We start from the raw sequence: 12538 nt of genomic DNA on the forward strand, positions 1-12538 counted from the left end.
CTTGAAAAGGAAGATTCAGTATTTTAAGAAAACCACTTCTCCTCCAAATTTGCTTATAAATTCAGTGGCGTTCCTATAAAAAATCTCAACCAGTCTTTTTCCTTCAACTTGACACATGTGCAAGTCCATGTGAAAAAGTAAATGTGCAAGAAAATTTTGAAGGGAAAAAATAAGGAAAGGAATATTAGCCACAGCAGATATCAAAACATGCTGCCAGATTATGGTAACCAGCACTACAGGGTACTCGCCACAAGAATAGCTACATAGATTAGTAACATGGAGTGGGAAGTCTGGAGCTAAACACAAGTAGAGTACATTGAGTGTTTATAATAAAGTTGCAATTCTACATAATGGAGAAAGGATGATCTATTTAATAAAAGTATTTAGAGGGTGGGATGTCTATCCATTGGGGAAAAAAACAACTTGATAAGATTAGATATCATTTCAGATCAGAGAAATAAAATTTCAGATGGATTAAAGATATACATGTAAAGAAAGTGGAAATGTTAGTGACTCAGTTGTGTCCAACTCTTTGTGACCCCATGGACTATAGTCCGCTAGGCTCCTCTGTCCATGGAATTCTCCAGGCAAGAATACTGAAGTGGGTTGCTGTGTCCTCCTCCAGGGGATCTTACCAACCTAGGAATCAAACCCAGGTCTCCAGCATTGGCAGGCAGATTCTTTACCATCTGAGCCACCAGGGAAGCCCATCATACATGTAATAATCCAAATTATAAAATTGTTATAAAACAATTAAGAATACTTTTATATTCTCAGGTTGGGAAAGACTTCCAGAAACAAGAAATAAGCCTCAGAATTCATGATGAAAAGGCCTGATGGTCTGACTGTATAAAACCATGCAATGCTGGAATTATATCTACAATATGTGTAACAAATGAAGCAGTAAGTAAGTATCAAATAGTAAGAAAGACAATAACTGGGCTAGAAAAAATGAGCAAAGAAATAAACAGATAGTAACCAGAAAAAAAGCAAATTGTCAATAAATGTGTTAAAAAAAATTGCTCTGCTGCACAAGCAATGTGGAGAAATTAAAACAATGAGCTACATTATCTCCCACAAAGCTGTGAAAAAATTTAAACGATTGAAACTACAAGTGCAGACAATGATATGGGATACCCTTTTTGACCTGGCAATTCTACTTCTAGGGATTAATTCTAAAGAAATATTCACACATTCTCAAAACTATGCACAGAACTCTTCATGGCAGCATCTTTCATAATGAGGTAAAATGGAATAAAGACAAGCGTCCAACACTAATGGAATAGCTAAAAAACTTGTACATCCATGTTGCAGAATATAATGCAGCCATGATAAAGGAGGTTGGTTTGCATGGTGACCACTTTATTTCTCCTCCCCCAGACCTTTCAGCCCAGACTTCTGTCTCTCTCCTGCTTCTTGTCCCAAGCACACTCACCATTATGGAGCCAACTACAGGGCCTTTGATCACCCACCACAGAGCCGTGTTGTCATTCATATCCCAGCAGCTGTGAGACAGGCAGAAAGAAGAGAGATGATGCTTGGGAGCGGGGAGCCCTGCAAGACGACGGGGTGGCACGTCCCCCCCTGTGGCTCTGAAGGGGGCTGGCTGAAAGGAGTGCTGAGGGCCTGTACCCCCAAGCCCAATCCTGGCCCCAGTGCTTTGGTTCTCTCTTCTGCTCCACTGTCAAGGCAGCGATTGGAGCCCAGGAGTCAGGGCACTGATGGGCTCCTGGGCAAGGGCCACATTCCCCCTTGAGACCTCAGGTTCTTGGGGATGCTATCCCAGCCTCAATGTTCCTCCCCTCCTCCCTGAAAGGAGAGCAGTCACTCAGAGCGGAGCCCAGAGGAAGAGCAGGGCTCTGAAACCTTGTGCACTCCCTCACGGGGCCCCAGTTGAGATGTGGCAGGGTGCGTCCAGCCACAGTGGGCTCAGGGCATAGTCAGTGCCCAGGGCTGGTGGTGTAGCCAGGCCCGGCATCGGATGGTTTGTCTGAGACAGTCAACATGAAGTTCAGGGCGTTAATGACAGGCTGCCTGGGGCCCCAGCCCTGGCTTTGAGCATGTACTCACCCTGTGTCGTCAAAGTAGAGCCTCAGCATAGCCCACACGGACACACACACCGTCGGCGTCCCTGCACAGAAAGGAAAGGAGCCCCATGATAACAGGAAAACTAATAGGCCCAGTATCCGCCTCAGACCTGGGGCTTCTGGGGGCCAGTGGACCCCTCAGACATGGGGTCCATGGGGCGTATCTCCCTCTCAGACCTGGCGTCCTGGGGACCCTAACTGTCCCTCACACCCAGGCCTTCTGGGGGTCCATATCTCCCTCAGACCCTGGGCTACCTTGCCTCCCTGAGCATATCCCCTCCCTCAGCTCTCTACATGTAGAAGAGCAAGAAAGTATTCAAGATTCAGCAGTATGCCATAGCTATGAGGCAGGGCAGCACCTCCCTCTGCTTCCCTCCTCTGACCGATACTCCCGGATGGTGGGACGAAGGACATCCTGGTCATGGGGCCTGAACCTGTCCAGTTCACAATCAGAGACCTACCCCAGCCAATGATGATGTACCAGTAGAAATATCTCCTCTCAGGGAAGAAGGTCTCCACCAGCAGGGTGAAGAGATACAGGCCCTCGATGAACAGCCAGAAGTAGTTGGATACGACGCAGTAGTGGAAAAAAACCATCACGGCCTTGCATTCCACCTGCAGGGCGAGTGGGGAGGAGGAGGGTGGGGTGCAAGTCCCCATCGAACCTGGAAAATCCAGCCCAGCAGGACCAGGGGGAATCCTGAGGGCCCTTAGCTTAGGCATCTCCGGCTTAAACATCCCAAAGGTCTGAAAGACTCAACATTCCTGGATTCAGAATCTAAAACTGCAGCATCCTATGAGTCTGAATCAAAGCTGCCCATGGAGGCAGCTCTGCATATGTAAGAAAAGGATGGGGATGGGGTGGGGTCAAGGGGTGCACACAGAACCCTCTCTTCTCGCCAGGCTCACTCTGCCCTGCTTTTTGCCCCTTCCTCAGCCCCACTTTCTGCCCCTTCCCCAGCCCCCATAGATGAGGAGAATAGAGAGGATACTGAAGAAGCCTCCTTGGTACAATAAAGGGTTCAGATATCACATAGGTAAATAGGGTACCCTTGGCCCTCCCAGAAGTCTCACAGACACTTGCCTCCATGTGTGCCCTTTCAGGCCAAGGCGTTGTGCTCTGGGCTGTTCTCTCATCCTGCCCCCATCAAAGCCTGTCTTTTCTGCTTACTTCCAAAGCTATCAGAACTGGGTAGGTGGTGTGGAGGGAACCCCAGTCAATCAGCCCCTTGGCTCCGTCCTGGGCCAAAGCAGCACTGACCAAGCCAGTCCTCTCTCTGAGTCAAGTCCCCTCCTTAGTCCAGTGGGACTTGACATCTCCACCTGACCTGCCTCAACTGCGCTGCCAAGTACACCCACAGGCCAAGGAACAGGAAGTGACGTCAAGCCGGGGTCTCACCCGCTGCTAGTAACCTCACGGTCATCCCTGGGTTTCTGTGTTCACGGGGGCCAACAACTCAACCTGCAGGAAAACACCTGGACAGCGGGGCACTGCAGGCAGGACCAATCACGGCAGGGTTCAGTGCACTCACAGTGGAGAGGAAACAGTGATTGCTGTCCTGCTCAGCGTAGAGGATCCAGTCTTTGATGAAGACGGAGATGGCCCTCAGCATAAACGACACGAAGAGGTTCATGTGGATGAAGTTGCGGGTGCAGTGCAGCTTCCTACACCCACGGGCGGGGAAGACAGACGCCTTGAGGTCAGGAACCCCGCAGCCTTCCACCCTCCACGCTGGGGTCCACTTCGGGCTGACTCTACAGCTTTGTCTCAAGGGGGCCGTCCACCTAGACCACCCCTTCTTCCCAGCTCCCTAAGCCCTCACTCACTCCCAGACTCCCCACCACCTGCTTCCTCCAGTGAGGGAGGGAGGCCATACTGCTCCCTCCTGTGACCTCTCTCCACCTAGCCCAGGAAGATAAAGCGAGGGGCGTAGGTCTACTGCCCACAGTCTGCCTTGCTGTGTGTGGCCGTGGACAAGTCAGTTGTCCTCTCTGGGGTCAAGTTTCCTCTTATCGTAGGGGTGGGGGAAACGCCTTCCAAGAGACCTCCAGGGCCGACATCCAGGGCAGGAGTTGGGGGTGGGAGGCACAGGGCAAGGGCTCTGTGCTGGGGTGGGCTGCAATCACTTGAAGGCTGTCGGGAATCTCACCGGAAACGACACAGGATGACCATGGCGGTCGTCAGGGTGACGAGGGACGTGCTGTAGCCAACTGTGTACAGGGCCTTCACCGACAGGTAGTAGTAATCCTGGAGCAGAGCACAAGACATGCAGGGCTCCATGCGGGGCCTGCCCCCGGCCCCCGGGCACGGCACCAAGTCTCCCAGGCCAGGCCTGCCCACCTCTGGGCATGCTACCCAGCTCCTCCTTCCCCTCTTCTCTAGTTGATCACCTCTCCTTCCCTCCCCCATCAGCTCCTCCACCATCCCAGGCTCCCCAAGCCCATTCCCACTGAGCCACCTCCTCCTTCTGTCCATCTGCACTGCGCAGAAGCTACATGCTGGTCCAGTGCAGGAGCCAGCCTTTAGCCTGGAGAAGGATCCAGGGGGCCCCCTGCTGGGCCCCACATTAACCCCACAATGGCTGGATCACAGAAAGGCAGGTGTCCTGGAAAAGCCACCAGGGAGATGGTGGACACGCAGTGGGGGCCAGAGGAGTTCAGGCAGCAAGACAGTTGTTTCTCAGCCAAGAATGAGTGAGTGAAAGTCCTGCCCTGCATGCATCTGGCTACACCGCAGGCACTCATGAATGCTGCCTGGGGACTCGAGTTTCTGCAGTTTCATCAGGAGTCAGGGCCCCTGGGAGACACGTGCTTCCACCTGCCTCCTCGGGCCCAGCCCTCCACCTTTAGGAGGGCAGCAGATACTCACCTGGTCCCCAGTCTCAGACTCGTACTCCTCAAACCCACAGGCATCGAAATAATGAGGGAATGGCTCTGACCATCCATCCTCCGTGCAATTCCGGCTCACCACCCTCATGTCTGCAGCAGAACAAAAACGTGGTGAGGCACAGAAATGATGTAAGAGGGGTATAAAATTCTTAATGGCCTGTTACTCCTTAAGTAGAAATTCCTGGAAATCCACATGTCCATCTGAGAAGCATGGCAGCTGCAGGTTCATGAGATCTTCCAGTGTCTGAGTGAAAATAATAATTGCTTAGCCTTTATACTAAGAATGTCGGATGCAGGAGGGTCCAATGAAAGCTGATCTCTAAACAAGGAGTGAAAGGACTGAGCCAGGATGAATCCAGCCTCCTTCCCTCTAGGAAAAGGCCTGACCCTCTCCTGGAGGCCCTGGAATAGCACAAGAATGACCTGGGGTCACAGATGCAGATTCCAGGCCCAGAGTTCCTGGCCCAGAAATCTCCTTGGGCAGTGGTGTGGCAGGAGCTCTCATCATATCTGGAGAAGCTCCAGGTGAGGCTTTCACCGGGAGTTCTGGGCCTTCCAGCAGCTTCGACGGTATCCAGGGGGCACGTGGCTTGCTTAATTAACAAGGACCAGACCTCCATTAACCTAGCATCAGATCTTATTAAGATACATATTCAGGTTAAAAAAAAAAAAAAAAGACTTCTGCCTTTTCAAGTTTAGAGGTCTGTTTCCTATCACTAATGTACTTTCATTTTCTTTAGCTTGACTTTAAAGGCCATTTTGTAGGACACCAGAGGAGGCAGGAGTCATTTGTTGGCTGCAGAGTGGAGTCCAGTCTGGTTTTCACCCTGCCTGGGGCCTTTTAGCCTTTAATGATTACTCATTTTATCCTCTCTGCTCCTGACTGTCTAAGGGTGAACCACGATGTCTAGGGGAGGGGAAAAGGCAGCAGCCCCCTCTGCCTCCAGCCCAGCCCCTGAGTGTGGCCCCAGGCTGACCCCTCTTCCCCGACTGGCTTCCTGGGAGTTTACCTGGTGTATTAGGACACCTGGGGGTGGCTCTTCCTTTCACAGGATTCAGGGACCAGGAAATCATAAACAAGAGACATCTGCATAAAAGGGGCTCCAGCATCCATGCTGCTGGAAGAACCCCTGCTCAGAGGCCAAGGCCATCTGTGGGGAACTTGGACAGGGACAAGGGCAGCAGCCAGCAGAGATGACTCCAACACTTTTCCAACCTCACGTCCTGCTGATTGAGTTGGAAGATCCAAGGCCAGTTCTTTTCAACCAAGAGTCAGAAATGCACTTCCTGGGGCTCTGGGAAGCAGCACAGGGTGGGTGATCCTGCCATAAAGATAGCTCTGCCCAAAGCGGGGAGACTGGTCTCTTACTGTAGCTCAGATTCTGAGTCGTATGTGACCCAGCACAAGGAGGACGTCTAGCAGGCCCAGGGAGACGAGGTCACTTCTGTCCCACAGTTTAATGCCAAATGGTTTTTTCTTCCAGCAAATCTGTTTCAGGTTGCTGCTGGCAACCTCCTTCCAAGTCCCTCTGAACGTTTCTTTCAGAAAGTCTGCACGTCCTAGGGGACCATGGCAGTGGCCAAGCCCTTCCCTTTCCTGGGTCTCCTCTCTGCTCTGCCCACATCAGGGTGGTGGGAAGAGGAAAGGGAAGCTGCGCTGAAAAACATTTTTTAAAAAAAAGTATCCTGGAGATACAAGCCATTTCCTTTCTTTTATTTTCCTTCTTACCCTTTTCAAAATATAGTGTGGGCTCAGAAAAGTATAAACCTTTTTGTTTAGAACTATTCCATGAATCTGCTAGTCTATTGTTCTGATAGAAATCTCCGGAAGATGGAGTACTCTCCAGACTGCCAACACCCTCCAGTGGCTGCGCCTACTTCACTAGGCTGTTTTGCTCCAGCAACTTCATAGAAGCACAGAATCTTAGGGCAGAGGTTCTCAAAGTGGGTGCCCTCCCTAGACGGGCCCATTAGCATCACCAGGGAGACTGGCCAAAATGCACATTCTCAGGCCCCACTCAGACTGCTCTATCAGAGACTCCGGGGGCGAGGTCCAGGAATCTGTTTTAACAAGCCCAATAGGTGACTGTGCTGGAGAAGGGAATGGCAACCCACTCCAATATTCCTGCCTGGAGAATCTCATGGACAGAAGAGCCTAGTGGGCCACAGTCCACAGGGCCACAAAGAGTCAGACACGACTGAAGTGACTTAGCACAGGTGACTGTGATCACAAAGTATGAGAACCACTGTTCTACTTGTGGGAGCTCCAAGCTATCACGGGCCATTTAAACTCCATCAAAGGAGTTCTTTTACTGAGATCTGTCCTTCCCTGAAATTATATGCACAGTGTTCTGTCTGAGCACTTGCATGCAAATTTCCATGGAGAAAATCCACAACTTCATCAGAGAAGGAAAGTGAGCTAACAAAGATCACAGAGCCACAGAGAGGCATAGCCCATCCTGGAAGGGGGTCCCCAAGCTCACAGGTTACCTCCCTGTGACCTTACGGGTTAGACGACCTCCCTCCAGCCAGCCCATGGTCAATATCAGTTCATCTCTTACCTGAGAGATCCAAGGATTTACTGTCTGCAAAACCAAACTCTCCTGCAAAACAGACGTGGGCATGAGTCGGGACACCTGACCATCAGCTTGCCAGGGCTATCCACTCCTTACTCTGCTTCCTAGAAGGTCAAAGCTGCCCCTAGTCTAGAGATGGTGGGCTGGGGGAGGTGGGGTCTCGGCCAAGAGGAAGCATCGCACGTAGCAGCCACATACACACTGCACCTTCCAGGGCCATCCCATTTGCTTTGTGTTTCTATGATGCTAATGGTGGCTCATGACTCAGTTCTCCCCACTGGACGACAGGGTATAGAAATAAGACATTGTCCGGAGGAGGGGAGAACCTCTGGAGTGAGAGAGGACTGGAAGAGGGTGACTGGCCTTTTCTATTTTTTGTCTGTCCTTGTTGTTTGTCTAACTTGTATAAAATAGTGCATATATGTTCGTGGAAAACTCCTAATTTATCTCTACCTCCACCTCCGCTCTCCTCTTTGATAATCATAAGTTTGTTTTCTGTCTCTGAGTCTATTTCTATTTTGTAAAAAAAAAAAAAAAAGCTCATTAACCAGCTCTTTTCAGGAAAAAGGACAAAAAATAGCAATATGGGTTTTGAGCTTGGGTTTTTCGTTTGGTGTTCAACCCTTCATCACAGCCCACAAACCGCTCCCATCAAAGGAACCCCAAAACTCCAAAGATTTCCTCCTCAGGCATATTTTTCTCTTTCTCTTCCAATTCTTTATTTCCACCTCCACCTTTTTTTAGGCTGAATCCTCTGCTAGCAATGAACTCCCATTTCCCTCTACTTTTCAAAATTCTGTTTTCAAGGTCCAACTGACACGTCACCTCCTCCAGGAAGACTTCCCTGACACCATCGTTAGTTTGCCTGCATGTCACCTGGTTAGGTCTCCTCTGCCCCGGAGCCTGCCAAGCATCCCGACTCCATGGCCCTGGGATGTCAGTATCGGCATGGGCTCACACACACAGAAGCTCATGCCAAAGCACACAGATGTCCTTGCTTGCTGAGCCCTCTACAGGTGAGTCCCATCTTCTCAAACAAGCCCATGAGCACCCTGAGACCAAGGAAGGGCTGCATCTCTCCATCTCCCTGTGTCTCCCCAGCCTCCAGATGGCCAAAGGGAGAGGGCAGGGAAAGGAGGGATGAGCCCAGCCCCTGATGAACCTCTCGTTCTACCCCCACCCACTCCTAATAGTCAGCTGGGCTCCTGCTGGATGGGAAGATGGACAGATGGACAGATGATCAGCAGTCTGTCCTCTCCAAGGTTCCTCTTACCGATGGTTTCCGTCTCCCAGACTGAAACAGAGCGAGAGAGAAAACACAGAGGTGAGCAAGGTCGGCTAAAGTCAATCTGCGCTCTGAGCCCTGCTGATGGTGCCCTCCTCTGTCCTGGGGCCCCAGAGGCCTGTGAACTACAAGCTGGGATTCTACTGTTCTACTAGAGACTTCTACCATTCCTGCAAGAACAGGGCACAGTTACTGAGAAAGAGAGGCATTCCAAAGGAGGAGAGAGATTGCCTTCCTGCATCTTCAACAGTTGCAAAGCAGCAACTATTACAACGAGCATGAGATTCAGCCCTGGGAACCAGGAAATAAAACGAAAACTGCGGTTCTCAGCTTTCTAAGTATTTAAGTCAAGTCTAACTTTGTGAATGGAGATGCTAAAAGGCCCTGCCTTAATGAACCATTAAGAGGCAGGTGTAAATAACACATTCATTGTGCAACTGCCAGAGGGAGGCATAGAATCTGAAAGAAAGCATATCTTAAGAAAATTTCATTTTACTGCTGATTCATTTTACCTTTTCTGTGCGTGGTGGAAAAGTAGTCCTGCCACGGTACCTGACCCAGAGTAGATGCTCTGTCAACTTTAAATAAATGACTGAATGAAAGGAGTACGTGAATGGAGGAAGTGATTAAGTTGGTCTCTATAGGAATGAATTAGGAATCGGGGCTGAATCACCGGGCTGCCACCCCGTGACGTCCCACCATTCACACTGTGCCTCTCCTTTCAGCACTTTCTGTTCTACTCTGGGTTGCATCCAGTCCTCACGCCACTGTCAGGATGGGAGAGTTTAACTGGACTGGCCTGGATTGAGATTCTGGAGGTGGGCGGTATGGCTGACGGGCCCAAAGAGAAAGTCAGGGAGGCGAGATGGGGACAGCATAGCTAGACCTTGCCTTCTCTAGTCCTGGGTGGGGAGCCAGAGATGGGGCCAGGCATCCCCAACACACAGCCTCTGCACCACCTCCTCCACGCAGACTCCCCTGCAGGCAGAAACAAGGCTGCTGGGCTTTCAGGTGTGAAAACATTTGCCTCTGCCTCTGGCACATGGGCTAGAGGACAGTGGAGTGAAACGCAGCTTGGAGACTCTCTACTTCTAGAGGGACGCTCACCGAGACCTTCAGCAGGTGAGGGAGGAAGCTGAGGCCCAGATCTCAAGGGACTCATGCATGGCCACACAAGTGTCTCAGACCCTCTTGTCCCTGCAGGGGTCCCTACCCTCCTTCCTCAAACCGAGGCCCCAACCCAGGACTCGGTGGTCCACGTGTGGTTCTCAGTACATCGCCTGCCTAGAGCCCAGTCCCTCCATCTCCCTCTGCCCAGCCTAACTCAGCGCCCCCCAGCTTGCCACCCTGCTTCCTGGGACACCCACAGAGTCGGGGTGGAGGCCCAGTCTGGCTCCAGGCCCCTCCCAGAGTCAATGTTCACTAAAAGCAGACACCAGCCTTCTTTGGGGGGCAAATGAGTCTCTGCCAAGGCAGAAATAGACCTGGAGAACCCACCAGACTCACATCCAAAGGAGAGATCCCTCGGAACCCTTTCCCCTCAGGTCCCTCCCCATGGAGAGCAGTCATCTGGGCCTCCCTGTATGAGTGATCATGGTGATAACATCAGCTCACACTTATAACTGACCATCAGGCTGCACCCAGTTCTCCTAAGGGACTTCCACTTAAATTCTCCCAGTCACCATTCCACATCCCCATCTGATAGACTAGGAAACGGGGGGACAGAGGGGTGACTGCCCTGCTCAAGGTCCCCAGCTGGGTTATGTGATGGAGCCCACATCCGAGCGCCTAGCCTTGCCCCAGCACAATGACGCGCCTCTACGGGGCCTTGCTGTGTGTGAGGGGTGCTTCTGTGTCCCTTTGTGCACGGGGGTCCCTGATTTCCTCTCACCAGCTCAGGGCTCTGAAATGGGAACCACCTCCCCGCAGGGTGCCCCCGGTCTTCGATGCTTGTCCCCCAGAACGCCTGGGGTCTGACTTGGGGGAACAGGCTGGACCGAGTGCAGCCTAAAGAGGCCCGGGGGAACCCACCTTGGTCTGGGTTGAAGATTCGGAAGAGTTCAGGGCAACTGACGAGGACCATCTCACCCACGTGGGCGGGCTTCCAACACGTGATGTTGTCCCACATCCCGGGGCACCCTGTGGGGATGAAAACCATGGTGAGAGCACATCCAGCAGTCCCCCCCACACACACACACAGAGCACACACACTCACAGAGCACACACACAGAGCATACACACACAGAGCACACACACTCACAGAGCGCACACACAGAGCATACACACACAGCACATACACAGAGCATGCACACACTCACAGAGCACACACACAGAGCATACACACACACATCACACACAGAGCACACACACACAGAGCACACACACAGAGCACACACACACAGAGCACACACACTCACAGAGCGCACACACAGAGCATACACACACAGCACACAGAGCATGCACACACTCACAGAGCACACACGCAGAGCATACACACACACAGCATACACAGAGCACGGACACACAAAGCATGCACACACACACAGAGCACACACATACAGAGCACGCACACACACACAGAGCACATACACTCACAGAGCACACACACAGAGCACACTCACAGCACACACACACAGAGCACACACACAGAGCATACACACACACAGCACACACACACAGAGCACACACACTCACAGAGCACACACACAGAGCATACACACACAGTACACACACTCACAGAGCACACACACAGCACACACAGAGCACACACACAGAGCACGGACACACAGAGCACGGACACACACACAGAGCATACACACACTCACAGAGCACACACACAGCACACACAGAGCATGCACACACTCACAGAGCACACACACTCACAGAGCACACACACAGAGCACACACAGAGCATGCACACACTCACAGAGCACACACACTCACAGAGCACACACACAGCACACACACAGCACACACACAGAGCACAGACACACAAGCACGGACATACACAGCATGCACACACACACACAGCATACACACACACAGCACACAAAGAGCATACACACACACAGAGCACACACACACAGCACACACTCACATAGAGCACACACACACACAGCACACACATACACACAGAGCACACATACACAGAGCACACACACTCACAGAGCACAAACACACAGCACACACACACAGAGCACACACACAGGGCATGCACACACAGAGCATGCACACCTAGAGCACACACATATGCAGAGCACACACACTCACAGAGCACACACACTCACATAGAGTGCACACACACACACACAGCACACACACAAACAGAGCATACACAGAGCACACACACTCACAGAGTGCATACACTCACATAGAGCACACACACACATACACAGAGCATGTACACAAACAGCACACACAGCACACACAGAGCACACACACACACAGAGCACACACACACAGAGCATAAACACAGCACATGCACACACAGCACACACACACAGAGCACACACAGAGCACACACAGTCACACAGAGCACACACAGTCACATAGAGCACACACAGTCACATAGAGCACACACAGTCACAGAGCACACACAGAGCACACACAGAGCACACACACACAGAGCACACACACACAGAGCACACACACACAGAGCACACACACACAGAGCATAAACACAGCACATGCACACACAGCAC

The 12538-nt window shown here is 51.6% G+C and overlaps 1 protein-coding gene across 1 annotated transcript in view; it reads right to left on the reverse strand.

Annotated features, from left to right (window-relative positions):
* Positions 1 to 12538, reverse strand: part of ADCYAP1R1 (ADCYAP receptor type I) — a 57103-nt gene that overhangs the window by 17748 nt on the left and 26817 nt on the right. The window contains exons 4-12 of the mRNA XM_065939191.1: positions 10869 to 10976; positions 8826 to 8846; positions 7538 to 7579; positions 4957 to 5066; positions 4238 to 4335; positions 3620 to 3752; positions 2549 to 2702; positions 2071 to 2131; positions 1436 to 1505 (exon numbers count right to left, since the gene is read on the reverse strand). Of these exons, the coding sequence (XP_065795263.1) occupies positions 1436 to 1505; positions 2071 to 2131; positions 2549 to 2702; positions 3620 to 3752; positions 4238 to 4335; positions 4957 to 5066; positions 7538 to 7579; positions 8826 to 8846; positions 10869 to 10976 (797 nt within the window). The remainder of the gene's footprint in view (positions 1 to 1435; positions 1506 to 2070; positions 2132 to 2548; positions 2703 to 3619; positions 3753 to 4237; positions 4336 to 4956; positions 5067 to 7537; positions 7580 to 8825; positions 8847 to 10868; positions 10977 to 12538) is intronic.

The sequence above is a fragment of the Muntiacus reevesi genome, chromosome 6 (genome assembly GCF_963930625.1).
Source record: "Muntiacus reevesi chromosome 6, mMunRee1.1, whole genome shotgun sequence".
Taxonomy (NCBI): Eukaryota; Metazoa; Chordata; class Mammalia; order Artiodactyla; family Cervidae; genus Muntiacus; species Muntiacus reevesi.